Genomic DNA, 16,412 nt, shown 5'->3' with positions numbered 1-16,412 from the left:
AATCTTTCTTTATTTTTTCTTTTTTATATTTTTCTGGGTCTAGTAAACTCAAATATGGCATTTTAAAAAGTTCTTACATTATCTGGTGGAATTGTAATTAGCTTACTAGCTTCCAGCCTCTTCCTAAAACTCATAATTAACTATATTAATGTATTGTATTTTGTAACTCTGAAGTAGCTAATCTATTATTCCTCCCTGCCTCCAGCATGCTATGCACATGGCTTTTGACAGTTGCTGGAGGAACAGTGGTGCTGTGTATCCTCTGAAGATCTTTTCACCATATTTCTGGGCAGATCTGATTTACTTCTTGAGGTGGAAGAGGTTAAAAGCAATGGTAAAAAAAGGGGGAAGCAACGGAATTCTCTCCATTCTGTCATGCAGACAGTGGGAAAGATTCCCTACAAGCCATTCCTCATCTACAGAGGGAAGGTGCACACCTATCAGAATGTGAACAGGAGGAGTAACACAGTAGCACAGGTCTTCCTACACTATGGGAACCTGAAAAAAGGCAACACTGTGGCCCTGCTGATGGATAATGGACCTGACTTCATCCACGTGTGGTTTGGGCTGGCCAAGCTGGGCTGCATGGTGGCTTTTCTCACTTTCAACATCCCCTCTAGATCTCTCCTGCACTGCATTAATACATATTCAGCAAAAGCACTGGTGATAGGAGAAAGTTAGTTACATATTGTTTTTGACTTACTAATGACTTTCTACTGCTTTATGCTTTTTATCAAGAACAGAAAATCAGAGCCATTCAAAGCTGCAAGCACTTCATATATGCTAGCTAAAGAAGAGGGGGAAGAGATAGTCTTGCTTACATTTTAAGTGTATAAGCACCAAAAATATGTGGAATTAATTAGTATAATGAAAGGCCTAAATCTGAGTCTCTCCACGCATGGAACAATGTACTAGCAGAAACAATCATGCATCAGGAAGCAAGCAGCCTGGGGAGATACTTTACCATCACCTTACTTCTATTTCTACTTATGGCTTATGCAGATACAACTCCACTGACTACAGGAAGAAACTGCTAGTGGTGATTTCCTTCAGCTCAAAATTTTCACTTACAGATTTATGGTTACTTTAGAACTACTTTAAAGTGGTGGTTCCAAGGCAGCATTGCGTGGAGAAGAATATAGCATGTTGAGCTGTAATTTTGGCCCTCTTACTGGCATATTATGTAATACTGGGCAATTTATTTAACCTTTCTACTCCTCTTTTCCTATCTTTAATACAAGTTGGCAATACTTCCATAATTCCATATGAACCCATAAGGGCTCATTAGTTGGTATGTGTCCCAAGTTTTAAAACATATGTTATAGCATACCAAGTAAATGAAATCTTATATATTAGCATCACCAAGATCAGGGAGTTTTACTTATTACAGTTAAACCCATGGGAGAAGTATAGGGAAATTAAACATCATGATTTTATTTCACTGTCCAGTAGGTGGGTTAGTCCTGCTGAGGACTGTGGCAGGTTCATTGTACACAGTGGTACAGTATATAATTCCAATGCAAATAATCAGGTCTATAGATTTAATTATTTTAATAATAAGCATGTAATTTTTTTTAACTTGGTGGATTGTTTGGGAACAATAGAGAAAGGATCTGTTTTTCATCTCCTGGAAAATAATGCTGCTGTCTGGCTGATGAGCACCAGTTTTCCTTTCCAGCATGTTCACATCATACAAGACAAACTAGACAAGGTGCTGGATCTATCTGTTCTATCTCAAAGATGTCACTAACACAAGAAACACAGCTATGTATATCTTCCCATCGGGAAGTGCAGGTGAAGATGTGTACTAAAAAGTACAACTGCATCTCTATGAAAATAAAGGTGGTATAAATTTAGTAACAAGACAGGCACACAAAAAGACAGAACTTGAATTTTAAAGTCAAGATAGGGAGGAATCCATTTAGTTACAAGCACAGTACACTTTAAACCATTTTGCCTTGGTGTAACAAGGGCATAATTCTAGTTAGTGAGCTTTCATATAGATATTCCATGGCTGAACTTTATTTCTTAAATATCAGGCCAAGTCCTCTCTAACAGCTTTTCAGATTCCATAGTGACAGAATTTCACAAGTGTATCCTAAAAAGAAATATGGCCAGCACAAGTGGTTGGGCCTTGGGAGAAATGTTTTCCTCTGAGACTGGTCTGAATAATGAAGCTTCACTTTATTTCACTGGGAAGGAAAGAGGGATCCTTCCTCTAGTCAAGACAAACAACTTTGTAAAACAGCTTTGTAAAAGTTATTCCTATTACAAATACCAGCTGTGTGGCACAGTGGCTCTTCAGAAGCTTTCTCATTCTCGCTTCATGGCAAGGGAACACTGTGCACTTGCCTGTGAAGGATAAGGACTTTCTCCTCCAGAAAAAGCAAATGAGAAGATTAAACAGCCTTACAGGCAAAAAGACTGAAGATGCTGAGACTAAAGAGTTATATTAATGAGGTAAAGACTAAAAGACAGGACAGGACAGAAACTCAGAAGACAATTCTTCCTGTACATTCCAAACATAACTCTGTTCACAACAAAATTATTAATGCAAGCAGTACATTCATAATTATTTGTTCTTCTCCCTCTGACAGGTTTCCCAGAAGCTGCTATCATCACTCATTCTAAGAGCTCTATCTGCCTGCTTAGCATTCACTCGGTGTGGTGCAGTTTCTCAGGATATTATGTATCTCACTTTTCCCTTGTATCACATCAGTGCTTCTCGGCATCGGTGGATGCACTGAATTAGGCAATATTTACCTTTTAATAGAGTTTCATTAACTTCAGAAAGCTGTAACAGTTTATTATTGGTGAGTAACTCTGTTTGGTAACTTAAATATTATGTCTACCAACAGACTTTTGTAATTTTCACATTTATATCACTTTCTCCAGTCTGCAAACAGTATCTAAGATACATTCATATTTTTTGAAGCTTAGAACAGACACAAATTGTTGCATAGATCCAACACAACATGACTTGAGGTCTAAGTATTGCTGATACCACTGCGTATGTTCTGTAGGTTTAACCTGAAATTGCATTTGCATCCTACACCAAAAGTCTAAGGGTGTTCACATAGGCATCTGAGAAGTCAGGCTTGACTTTTAGTTTTAGAAGGTGCAAATGCATTGTGGAAGCTTTAACTAATTTTCAAAATAGGTCAACTAAATGTGTTTTGGAGCTTTTCGAGTCACATATTTGAGTAGCACCTACAGAATTAGATTCATTGTACTAAAGAGAAGGGAAGGATTTTGATTGTGATAATGGGAGATATTTGTAAAGGGGTAGCAATCAGATATTTTTCCAGATATCTCCTCCTTTCCTGTCTTTAGAGTCTTGCCCAGAGGCTGGTTTTGCTATGGTAATTATATATCTGGACTGTTTTAAAAGCTGTTTCAGTGCTTTGTTTCTTCAGGAAGGGCATGGGCAGGCATGCTGGGCTACAGCAACTGATAACAAGACTGCTGCTGCCTAACAGAAACACAAAAGTGATGGGGAAAATGGTGTATAAAAAAGTTTGAAGCTATGATTTGTCTTGGAAGACAAAAAGCAAGGTAACAGCTTTCTCAGGTGGGCCATTCAGATGGGGACTCTGAGGGGCCTGGGATTCAAATGACAAGGCTTTGAGGTGAGTGAGGCTGAAAAGGGCTTCAGGTTTTGCATGAGATGATACCAGGGTCAGCGAGAAACTGGCAAGCTAGAAGCAAGTGGACTAGAAGGGATTCAGAACTTAGAAGGCACTGGGAAGCTTTATGTGGGACAAACAGGACTCAGCCAAAAAGGAATTTTGGAAAGGATAGAAATAGGGAAATTTGTAAATTCTTGTATGACAACACATTAAAAACTGTGGCAAAGGGATGGGGTGGCAGACATGAGAGGTCTAGAATAAGGTGGCTTTTGAAATGGATAGTTCTGAAGGAACTTCAGGGCCACAGAAACAAAAAAAACTGAGGATGATGAGTTGACGATGAAGATGAAGAAACAGGAGAAGGGGAGTGAGACAGAAATAACAGAGGCTTTGAGATGGTTTCCCTTCCAACACTTCTCACACAAAGAGAGAAGCTGGGAGCTTCCCATCTCAAGCTCTATTTTTTCAGACTTACACCAGTCATCATCTTGACAGAAAAAAAATGCTTAGGCTTTGACCTATTCCTAACAACTGGAGATGACTAAAAGGTTTGCTTCTACTGCTTCTGATACTCTATGTTTTTAGTTACTACTCAGAAAAAGAAGCAAGGCTTCATTATACTAGTCACATTTAACAGAAAGATCTTGCCAGAAATAGTTTACAATTTATTTAAATATCTGAATTTATTATTAGTTGAATTAAGAAAATGACAACTTTTTTAAACAAAAGTGATAGAAGATCAACATTAAAGGGTATTTTGAATTTTCTTGTCTGCTTTCATCAGCTAGGAGCAACTTGTGTTTTGAAGAAGAAATTTTCTGCAAGCCAGTTTTGGAATGACTGTAGAAAATACAATGTTGCCGTGGTTTTGTACATGGGAGAACTCCGTCACTACCTTTGCAACCAGCCCACTGCAAGTGCTGCCTTAAATTATAGCAAATCTGTATTTTATAAGTCATATAGATTTACCCATTTCTCAATGGTATAATATTTTTAATGATTGATAAAGCTTTTTTTTCCAGTGTATACAAAACTTGGGTCTTGCGTTCCTTGTAGTTCTATTATAGAATGAAATTTATATCAGCAAATGTAATGGTTACACAGAAACAAACCTGGCAGGATGGGACAGTTATACCCAGACGATAAAATAAATTCCTCTGTAAAGCCAAGCTTGCTAGCTTTTTTCTTCTGAGTGATAGGCAAGTAGCAGGTCCGTAAGGAAAAGAGAAAAGCAGTAAAAGCTTTATTGTACTCAATGATCAAACAAGAGCATGAACCAGATTAAGTGATTTACCACCTGCAATGCACTGATTCAAAGTAGTTACTTATTAAGAGGAGGCTACTCTTCAGTATTTAATGGCTGATAATTTTTGTACGGCTTTGAAACGGCTGAATGAGTTTTTGTTTGTTTAGATTTTTTTCTGAAGAGGTGTTCCAAAGGCACATTTTGTTCCATGGCTGTGTATATGGTGACAAACTTTCCTGTATAAAGCCATAGGAGTAATAGTGTAGTGCAAAATCTTCATCACCCCTGAGATAACAGTCCTGAAGAGCATGGGTGATGAAATAATGAAATGATGATAATGAAACTCTGTTAGAAGGTAAATAATGGTCAGATTTAGGACAAAAGTAAGACATCACCAAACAGAGAAGCAGCAGAAAAGCAAGTCTGAAAATATTTATTATATTTCAATGCTTATTTCTTGATGATGGTGGAAAAGATTGGCTAATTTTCTTAATTTTATACTTGGGAGTTAGGAAGTTACTGAAGGGAGGTGACAAGAAACATTTCTACCTACCACAGAAAACATCATGTACAAGTACAAGGTTCAAATGACCTCCAGCTGCATTGGTCAGAGATTGGCACAAGAACAAGCAATAAGCGAACATCTGAGAGCATCCACCAGCTGATTTGAACAGAGACTTATTATTGTGTGGTCTGCATGTAGAAGAGGGGTCAAAGACAAAAATGTATTAGAGGGAACAAGCCAGGAAAGATGCTGGCCAGAACTCAAGTCTGTACAAACATTATGTCAGTAGTCCATGCACCAAAAACACAAAGGAATGATTAACTAGACCAAACTAGCTGTGTGAAGTTCTCTCCTGCAGGAAAAGGCAGGGAGAAATTTCTTTACTTGGCTCAATAACAAGAATTTGACAGAGAAGATATTGATATTTAACTAACAATTGATAAGAAGGGAAAGCCAGAAGGATGGTCTAGCTGAGCTAAGGAAGATGAGGAGGGATGAGGGTAAATGCAGAGTCCTGTCAAGATCAGGCATCTTACTGAAGTTTAATACATACAACCTCTAGTGCACCACACAGGCTCTTCTACAGTGAAGGAAACCTGTGCAGGCTTATAAGCCAGCCAGCTACATTTCACCTAGACTCCCTGTGCTGTGGCATGCCAAAGCACAGCAGTCATGGTGTTGCCCAGGACTAGGGCTACATAGATGAGGGACCTGTTGGAGTATGGTCTATGTCATATCCAAGATATGACATACCTTATGTGATATGACATGTCCTTACCTCCTTTCACAGAGCACGCCTAGGTCTCACACTGAAATTGAGAAAGAACATCGATTTAGGAACTAGGAAGCACTCCTGGATTCCTTGATGTAGACAGAGACTCTAGACACTACTCTCTGATGTCTACAGGAAGCTTACCCGGCATCCATGTGCCTATCAGAACTGAATCTTAAACATGGTACCCCACAGAAGGTAACAAACCAAACAGAAAGTATGTCAAGGAATGTTCTGAAAGAGAACCATACAACTTTAAAAATATAAATATTTCAAATTTCAAGGCAATGCAGGGCAGTCCTGCAGATTGTTATACGAGGGATAAAACAAGGTAAGCATAACAGGTTCTCCTATGTTTATAACTTCCGAGGTTCCTGAGATTTACTCTTAAGTCCTAGACTCTAAGCAGATATTAAAAATAAAAATTAAAAAAAAATAATCCATTATTTCATCCTGAAGACCAAGTGCTTAAAAAGATACAATATTAGGCATGAAGTAGCTCTCCCAGTCAGCCTGCCAATTGGTTGGTAATGGGGTTTTATCACACACATGTGATCAAACCATGCAAACCATATTATTCCTCCAGGTTTAGCACTAAAACTGCAAAAGAAAACAGAGCTTGCTCAGCAGAAGCAGGGAAGACTCCATTCCTTGTTTTAACAAGTGGAGTTTACTCTGCATTACAGCTAATCCTATTGTGGCAAATAATCTATCTGCCATAAAATGCAGTTCTGAATCAAACAAAATTGTCCGTTAATCCAGAGTTCACAAAGTACTTTTAACATGAGTATTTTTAAATGTGACAAACTTGAAACACTGATTCTGCTAAAATATTTCAGTATAATTCTGAGGCAATGTTCCCTTTTCAATTCGCCTTATTATTATTTAGAAATCAAATATAATTTTACAGTTTTTAAAGTTTAAAACAATACTGAAATGGAAACAAAATGCATTTATTTGGTTTTGGTTTGAAGAAACTGTTCCTGTGGACACGAAATAATTTTATTTTCTGCTATCATTCAGTGATGGCAGTAATTTAATCATTCAATCCCAACTATACCTCCAAAGTGGCGGCTTTTCCATAGGCAGTCTTGACTATACTCCTGTATATAGGGTGCTGAGCAGTCTGGCCCAAGCATTTGAGTAGTTTGCCACAATAATAATGTAACTGAAAGGTCACAATCACACGTTAACAACTACATTTTGACTGCAGATTTGACTTCCATCTTTTCTGAATTTGGGTATAAGATTAAAAATTGCACCTAAACCTATTTGATATGGTAAGGAGCTGTAAGTCATTCTGTTACTTTTTCAGGTCCTTTAGGCAACATGCCAGGTGTGTCAAATTTACTACCAAATATGTAGAACTGACCATAGTGTGTCACAAGTGTTTTCTAACACACAATTTTATTTATGCAGAAAAATTCCTTTCTTTGGTTCAGAAAGGATTTTCCATCCTATGGGTAACAGCCCTTACTTAAAACCTATTTATTTACATTTCCAAGATACAATAATGCATTTAAACTTTGTAATATACATCTGAATTACAAAGCAAAAATACAAAGAACTACAGAAATAAAGTTTTCACCTTAATGCAAATCCTTCAACCTCAGACCAACAAGAATTCTGATGATATTCTCTTTGATTCTTACACAATGAATACCCTTCTGTGAAGTATTTTAGTCAAAGTAACAGTTTCTAAAGGAAAAATGTTCTATTAGAAAATTTTAGATCAGCTCTGGTATTTAAACACACTTTTCTCAGCTGCAGAATGTTTCTTCCTCATTGTTAACAGAAAGAAGAGGACAGAGTTCACAAAGTGCACATTGCTCTAGGAAGCAGTTTCAGACCTGCTGTCTCAAAAGAATTTCTGATGAGGTTTGGCCCAATTAAAATATTTGAATTCTATGGGTCCACAGAAGGAAATCTTAGTTTCTTGAACTATCCTAATAAAATAGGAGCTGTGGGCCATGCTGGCATCTTTTCAAAGGTAACTGTAATCAAATCAACCAATCAACCAACCAACTAAAGAGCCAATGAATAAAAATAGCACATGAAAGGCAGAAATTATGAAGAGCGGGAAAGTGCAAGGAAGAACCTGGTTACTACAGTCCAGATACAGCCAAATTTGGTTCATGGAAACAGAAACCTTATTCTTAGCCCCTTGTTTGAGTCTATTCTCTTTACATATATTGTGAAGCTACAATAAATATGCAGCAAAGTCCACAGAAGCTGAAACTATTTCTTTGTGTATCTGAATTTTTCCCCAGAATATTAAAAAACCCCACCCTAATTGTATAGAAGTGACTATGCATAGGACTGATTAATGATGGGGGTTTAAAAGTGTAATTATCATCCTAAAACCCAACAGATATTAAGTGATGAGGAAGCAATTAATTTTGATTTTACTTTGGATATGAATCAGGAGATAAATGTTCTAGAGCAAACTTCAACAAATTTACTCTCTGACTGCATATTCACTCATTAAAATCAGCACCACACTTTCTCCTCTGAAATAAGATAAGCAAAACAAAAAAAAAATCAAATTTCTCAGGAAATGCAGGAGAAAAATACACATCTTGATATCTGAAATATTAACTTTATATATATGACTACTGTTGAAACTCGCATTGGAGATCTCCCACCCATAAAAAAGACTTGACAGTCTCAAATGCTTTTCCTATTTGTACAGACTCTTGGGGGAAATCATCAACATTATACTACAATGAAATACTGTTCTAATAATACTAAAGATTCCGCGCAGTTAACATCAAAACTAGATTAACCAGATTAATGACTTCCAAATGACTTCTGCTTTTAATCTGAGGTGCTGAAAATGCCTTTCCATGGCCATAATAACAACTCCACAGTGCTTTTGATCTTTTAGAAATCTTAGCTTTGTGGACAGGGGATGAAGTCTAGAAAGCCTAAATCAAACTACTGAGCTGTAAGTTTCCACTTGGATCTGGCTGGAGTAATTTTTGAGAGTTATGTAAATTTATTTTGGATTTTTTGTCAGAGAATTGTCTTGATTTGCATTCCAGTAATGTTGTATCTTTAGAACATTAGGAATGGATGGTAGTTTTAAAGTAAAATAGACAGTTTGATCAAAAGCATTGTTCCACTTTACTTTAAAAAAATGTTTTTAATATGACCATGCTCTAAAACAGTGGGTTTCTTTTTATTGATAAAGGAGAGATGAACATTTTATCTGTGTATGTATACTTAGGTTCTCAGAATACTCAGTATATTTCAGGCTGTTCCAAGTGTTCCATAGTCAATAAAATACTATCTATTAACTCTGAGCAAATTTTATCAGAACAACTGGAAAGTAAGACAGTGAGGTTTTTAAGTACACCTATACACTTTTGTTAGGTAGCTCCTACGTTCTTTTGGGTTGTTGAAATACAACGTCAGGAAACAAGAACTTAAGAAGGATGAAAATGGTGGATGTAAGAAAGTGCCCATAGGTAAGGAAAAATATTACTTATCTATTAACTAAGAGATACCTCATTTTACATGGTGATATAATTTGGGGCAGGGATTAAATCTCTGCTCTGTAAGCAACAGGTTCTTGACATAGACTTAGAACTTGAAAATTACACAGGAAAAATATATTATCAGCAGGTCCAAATAGGGATGTATTTGCTAATATACCAAATAACTTATCAAAATTTTTATTATTTACCCAAATACCTAAAAATACAATAGTGTAAGAACATAATCAATATTCTGGGCTCAGAATATTTTTATTCCTACCTGAAAAAACTTGTTCATATTCCTGAACAAACCGGATTTCTTAGTGCTGGCATTTTTCCAAATAAAATGGACAAAGTAATTCCTAGATACGTTGTGTTCCAAGACCAGATGCTTACAGATGCTGTCTGTTTTCCAAATTTAAAATTCTGAGGAAGAACAGTACCTCAATTACCTGAATAATATTTTTCATATTTTTCCATGTACTAACCAAAACAATTTTAACCATTTAGTGTCTAGAGTTGCATAGAATGTCTAAACTCCTACTTGGAATGGAATACTCCTGCTCAAAGAGCTGAAGCTCCCAGGCTGAAAATAGGATTGCATCACAGCTGATAATATCTTTGAGAAAAAATCCTGAAAACTGACTTTCAGAAAACACAGTACTTAATTTTGCTGAAATTACACTAAATATCTGTGTGTCTGTGGATACACACATGAATCCATGTGTGTTAACAGTTCCAGGAAAGAGCTCATCACTAGTTTTAGTATGTAAATTTAACTATCATCCTTGATGTTTGGAGGCCAAACACAGGCACGTTATGTCTTAAAATGTGCACTTCCACACCAGCACAGTGCTTAGAGCAGTTGCAGGCCTGTTCTTCAGGAAAACATATAGCATAAAGAGGTCAGGTGCTGTTTTGTCCCCATATGTACTGTTTGACTACCAGCATCTGTTTCAAATGACAAAATAGCCACGCTTTCAGTGGGCAAATGCTTTTTCAGGGTGATGTTCACCATAGCCCAAAAAGCTCTTCCCTAATCCACCTTTTCAGAAGAGAAGGAGGCAAAATTATGTTCCCTTTTCTACTCACATATTTCTGCTGTTCAGGAGGTAGTTATGGAAATGTAGCAATAATATGAGTAGAACAGGTAAGGCTTTCCGAAAGATTTTTAATAGAATACCTTATGTTCTAAATACCTCACTGTAAATATGGGGTGTTGCATCTCCTTTTCATGCCCTGCAGGTAAATCTGGTCTTCTAGCTGTGCAAGTTACTCAGGATGCCCCATTTTCTGGATACATGGGAAATAACAAAGCCTCAGAAAAGAAATTCCTTCATAATATGTTTGTGAAAGAAGATGTGTATTTTAACACAGGTGACCTCCTAGTGATGGATGAGGATGTCTTTCTCTACTTCAGTGACCATGTGGCAGACACTTTTGGGTATTGTACAGAGTTACCAGTAAATCCAGTGAGCTTGAAAGAAATCACATATATGCAGGACTGGATTACACATGTTAGACTTGAAACTGGTGAGTATCAATTTTGCTTTAAAAGAAACATGAAGGACTGCAATTAAAGTCAACCAAAGTACACATCAACACAGTAGCATTTTTCAAATTTGAGTCAGACGTCACTTTAGTTTAAGTCTGGGGTCTCAAATGACATGGCACTAAATCAGAAAAGGATTTATTTGTGTACACGCTTCAGTTAAGAATGACAGCAGTCCAAATTAAAAGTAAGGCTCCACACAGAGACCTGTATAGAATAAAAATTTGTTGCTAATATCTACCTTATTTTTTAAAATATTTTCAACAGGTGGAAAGGGAAAAAAAATGCCACTATAGAAGTTGCAGACATCATTGGTATGATGGATTTTGTCCAAGAAGTTAATGTTTACAGCATAAAAAGTAAGACATTCCCTATTCTTTGAGAATATAAAAATAAAATAGTAATTTCCTACTCTGTCCTTCCTGGTTTTGCAACAGAATGCATACTTTTACATAAGCAAATAAATGGTGTCAACTTGGCAATATAGGCTTACCCGCAGTGCTTTGAAATTTCTGTTTCCATAAAATGCTGTATTTAATAAACATGACACACTGAAACTTTGTAATGAATGGCAGAAACACTGAGCTGCATTAAAACTTGTAACACTGATGTAAGAAGTACAAAGTTATAAACTACAGAGGACTTCTCTTAAGCTACAGGCTTGCATTTGAAAAATGGCAGAACAGGGGCCATATTAAAAAATGACATGTCTGAAACCACCTGTGACCATCCTGTAAGTACAGTCCTAGAAGATACATATTTTTTCATAATTAGAATATTGCCATTCACATTAAAGTATACAATAATTGCTTTATAAAATTATAAAATACCATGCTGAAAACCTGTAGGCAACTAAATTACAAGATGAGGTGGAAAATTGCTGAGAAGATGCGTCAACTAAATGAACAGGTTGAAGATGGTAAACCTTGTCGTGCTGAATAGCTGTTCTATGTTTCCTTTGGATTAAGACAAACACAGTCTAGTATTAAAAAAAAGTACTCACATGAAGAAGCAGCTATCAAGAGACAAGCTCCCACTTAGCACTGAGAGATGGGAAACACAATGGATTCAAAGGAAGAGGATGTATGAAAATAAAATGAACAAACAGCCAGAATCTGAATGGTTGATCAGCAGGTGGCTGTCAGATGCCAGTATGTTCATTTGAGAGACATGGCATCCTTAGGAGCATGCAAATAAACCTGCAACCTAACTTGGAAAGCTTATCTCATTTTCATCTACAAGCTGACAAGAACTCCTCAAAGGGCTATTGCTACCAAATGCTAGGGCAGTTAATCAAAATAAATGGCAGTACATCAAAATAAAACCTCAAGAGCTTAGGAATCACATTCATTCCTGGTTGTAGAGTAAATAAAATCTAGATAGCACAGTCTTTCAAATTTCCAAATGAACTTCACTCTCAAATATTGCCAAAACAAACTTTATTGTATATTACCAATTAAACAACTCTAAGTTAATTTTCATTGAAAAGGAGCACCCATATCTTATCTCTCCAATGCCTTGACCACACCTCAAAGCTGCTCTTTCATTCTGGGCAGATTTAACTGCGGCAGTTCATTTCTTCTAATTTAGATGTTTTCTCCATTTGGAATTTTTGTGTTTGAATAAAGAGAAAGCAAGGACTATGGTTTTTATATCTTTTCTAAAAGGGTTTTGTTTCTGTCTTCACATCAAACATAATTTGCTGCTTGTCATTTACTAAGAGGCACTTCCCCTATTTGCCACTAATCTGCTTGTGGAATAGAGCAGAAAACACTCAGCACTGCTCATACAATGTACAATAGCCACTAGATGGTGTAAAGTGCAGTCTCATACATGACTATGTCCATCTTTTGCACTAGTTTTGTGGAAGCGCATTCAGCTTTTTGTTGAACTAAGGGTCACATTGATTTCATTAGGCCACTATGTTACTGATGTTAACACTGGGCAAGGCAGGAAGAAAACCTAGCAGCCAACTGCCAGCCATACAGAATTACTAATAAAAAGAGGTTTGTGACATTTTTTTTAATTGAATAGAACCAAAGACAGTAAGTTTCATGTATCTCACACTCGATGTCTGACAGGATGAAACATATATTTCACAACATCAAAATATTTACTCTGACCAATACTATATCCTTCCAAATGTCGTAGAAGACTCACATATGCTCCACTTGTCAGTATTTTTCAACTGTTTTTAGGCTATGAAGGAAGAACAGGCATGGCAGCTGTTGTGCTTAAACCTGACCAACCCTTCAATGGAGAAAGACTTTATAAGTATGTTGTGGACTTCCTTCCAACTTATGCCCAACGATGCTTTGTGAGAATCATGGTAAGATAATCAGTTGTCTATTACTTGTATTTATCTTATGTCTGACTTGAAAATTGGTCTTTAAAATCATGGAATGCGGGAATCAATTTACAAACAGTTTCAATAATTGAAACACAAAAGGTAATACTAGTCTGAATTATTGTTGCTCTTATTATTATTAATTTAAGCAAATATTTGATGAATTAAACTTATATTTTGCTTTAAGGATCCATTCATAACTAAAAATCTTAGATGTGATTAATAACTTGGATTTTGTTTGAATGCTCTTCATCTTTAACTAGTGTATTCTTCTAACCAATGGCAGACTAGGCAGACACACATGGGTAGTATTACACATAACAGTGTCCTCTTACAAAAGGATGACATCATCCATTTAAAACCTTTTCCTAATATGATTGAAGTGACTGTTATTCACTATTACTGACAAAGCATCAAAGGAATATCTAGTTCTTTGCAACAGACAGTAAGATACTTTACAGTGAAGATGTCATAATCCGAGAACTGAAACATACCTTCATGCCTGAGAGTATAAAAGCAGAACTGGGACACAATTCTTTTTAAACTTGCACCTTAAAAGTGCAACAATTACACCCCTTGTGTACTCCCCACAGGATGACCTTCTGCAACAGGACACGAGAGCATGAACTGCAAAGAGCAGGAAAGAGCACCACATTAGATCTTCTGAAAGTTTTTAATTGACAGTTTTCTGCTGTTGGGGGGTGCTGAGAGGCATTTAGCAGCTTTGCCTCTCCCTAAATATTGACAAGCTGTCTGAAAGGCACAAATTTGATTGAGAACAAGATGAGAACATAACAGAGTGAGTGAGCTTGAATAAGAAGAGGAGAAAAAGGATGTATACATTTAAAGAGAATGCAATTTTTAAGAGAGTTTTAAGAATTGAGGAAAATGTTTTTTCACTAATACATTCCTGTACTAAGTAAATGTACCTTCATATGCAGTTAGCATTGGTTATACTGTCTGTGATGCCTTAGGACAGCAGTGCCCTCTTCTGGGAAAAAAACTTTGGAACAGACCTTTTTTATGGCTCCACTAGATGGAGAAAATCTATATGGACCTCTAGGATCTGTATATGTGGAACTGATTAAATTTGTTTGCTTTTATGTGTTCTCTGACTAAAGCTTTTTTTAACTTATTGAAGGGAGCTTACTACCAAAGATACTATCAGTACTAATAAATGAATATTTACACATGTGTAAATTCTCATTAAAGGAGATAACACCAATTTTATAAAAAAATCAAATTATAAAAAACGTTGTTACTTTAAAAAACATTTTAGGGCAGGACAAAAGGTTGAATGCTGAACTCACTATTTTCTAAGTAAGTTGTCAGAAAATTAAGTCCCTTCTGAAAAAAAAAAAAAAGATGTGTCCTGAGAAAGAGTTCTTCCTAATCAAGAGTGAAAAAACCACAAAATTCTCATACAAAACTGGATTTAAGATAAAATCAGTCTTGAAAAATTTTCAGCAGTCCATATGCAGGCTCTTTCTAATATCACTTGCAACTATGGCTGACTGGTTCTGTAAAAACCAGACAGACTGAGAGATGTTCTTCTCAACCTCCCTGACTACACTCTAGGAGACCAGAGGTCCAGGAACAACGATACAAAGAACTAGGGTACCCCGAGGCTTTGAGATAGTAGTTTTTTCACTTGACTTTTGCTAACTTCATTTATTTCTTGCAGAAAGACATCAGGAAAAGTTTTCTAAGAGCATCCAGGGAGTGAATTCGGTTTTGCAATACCTGTGCTCTGTTTTCTTTGTTTTTTCTTGGTTTGGTTTTTGGTTGGTTTGTTGTTGGGAATTTGGGGGATTTTTTTCCAAAACTTTTATTTCCATGTAGAAAAATCTGACTTTATTAAAATAACATCAGGGGATCACTTAAACAGAAAATCTACATTCATAATACACATTTTAAATATTTATTTTAATATTTTAATAAATACACTGTCTTTATTAAGCTTTTAATCTTACCATTGCAAGTTTTTAAATAATTGCCAATGACACAATCCCACTTGGTAGTGATTGAACTTTATTACCATCTGGCAGCTATTCAGTGTTTGTATGAAATGACTTGGTGGTCTAAGTGTGGTTCCTATCATAACTGCTGCTAAAAAGAGAGCATGAACCAGCAAACTTACTAGCAGTCTCAGCTCAGAAGCCATAGACTGAATGATGTGGGGGTTGTGGAAATGGAGTAGCAGCATGAGGAAGAAATCATGCATGTTACAGATCATAAGAGGAAAATAAGAACTAAAAAGTGTCCTGTTTCAGCCTGAGAACTAAAAGAAAATGTTGGCTACATTGTAAACACCATACAAGAAATAACAATGCTTGAGAACAGTGTGTTTTAAACTTTCCTCTTAATGTGAGCCACAATTTAAATGAGATTATTTTATGGACACCACTTTTGCTCTCATGTACTGAGTATTACGTGCAGACCAACTTATTCATGAATTGTATTTGAATAACCACTATACAGCAGCTACTTACACAGGAAAGCATCTAACATTTTTGGTTTTAATGTCTTAAATGAAGTTTTGCTGTTGGAAACCAGAGGGGAGCCAGCGCCATAAAATAAGCCAGCTCTCTGCAGAGCATTACCAAGTGTCCTGTAATCTACAGATTTTGTGATCAGCTGCAGTAATGAAAGTTAAAGAAAATTCTTATTTTGAAACAGAAACTTCCAAGCTTGCATATGGCTTTGATAGAGAAATGAATAAGAAATAAAAGCTGCATGTAGATTTAGGTTTCACTGCACCTGTGAATCAGATCATTCAGTCTAATGGAAGACATTCTATAGTAAAATTGTATGATCAATATTCTTCAGTAATCACATCATATTTTCACTGATATAGACTGAAACGGGAAATTGCATTTTAC

The 16,412-nt window shown here is 36.2% G+C and overlaps 2 protein-coding genes across 2 annotated transcripts; both read left to right on the top strand.

Moving 5' to 3' along the window:
• Positions 1 to 375: 375 nt before the first annotated feature.
• LOC102049965 (long-chain fatty acid transport protein 6-like) lies at positions 376 to 8,181 on the top strand. Its single transcript, XM_027817017.2, is given in 8 exon segments — positions 376 to 671; positions 1,582 to 1,740; positions 1,742 to 1,794; positions 2,598 to 2,626; positions 2,628 to 2,713; positions 2,715 to 2,752; positions 4,418 to 4,542; positions 7,948 to 8,181. Coding segments are annotated over 8 exon segments (1,020 nt in total).
• Positions 8,182 to 10,768: 2,587 nt separating this feature from the next.
• On the top strand, positions 10,769 to 14,156 carry LOC129734742 (long-chain fatty acid transport protein 2-like). Its single transcript, XM_055699407.1, has 5 exons — positions 10,769 to 10,781; positions 10,877 to 11,075; positions 11,451 to 11,542; positions 13,382 to 13,512; positions 14,124 to 14,156. Exons 1-5 carry the CDS (start codon positions 10,769 to 10,771, stop codon positions 14,154 to 14,156), a joined length of 468 nt encoding a protein of 155 aa, XP_055555382.1.
• The last annotated feature ends 2,256 nt before the right edge of the window (positions 14,157 to 16,412 follow it).

This window comes from Falco cherrug, chromosome Z, assembly GCF_023634085.1.
Source record: "Falco cherrug isolate bFalChe1 chromosome Z, bFalChe1.pri, whole genome shotgun sequence".
Taxonomy (NCBI): Eukaryota; Metazoa; Chordata; class Aves; order Falconiformes; family Falconidae; genus Falco; species Falco cherrug.
The sequence above is the reverse complement of the archived record's forward strand: the minus strand, read 5'-3'. Positions and strand labels throughout refer to the sequence as shown.

Bases quoted from the DNA above. Each gene is read 5' to 3' on its own strand.
- LOC129734742 (XM_055699407.1), top strand. The intron at 11,076-11,450 runs GTATTGTACAGA...TATTTTCAACAG, and splicing joins CATGTGGCAGACACTTTTGG to GTGGAAAGGGAAAAAAAATG. The intron at 11,543-13,381 runs GTAAGACATTCC...AACTGTTTTTAG, and splicing joins TAATGTTTACAGCATAAAAA to GCTATGAAGGAAGAACAGGC.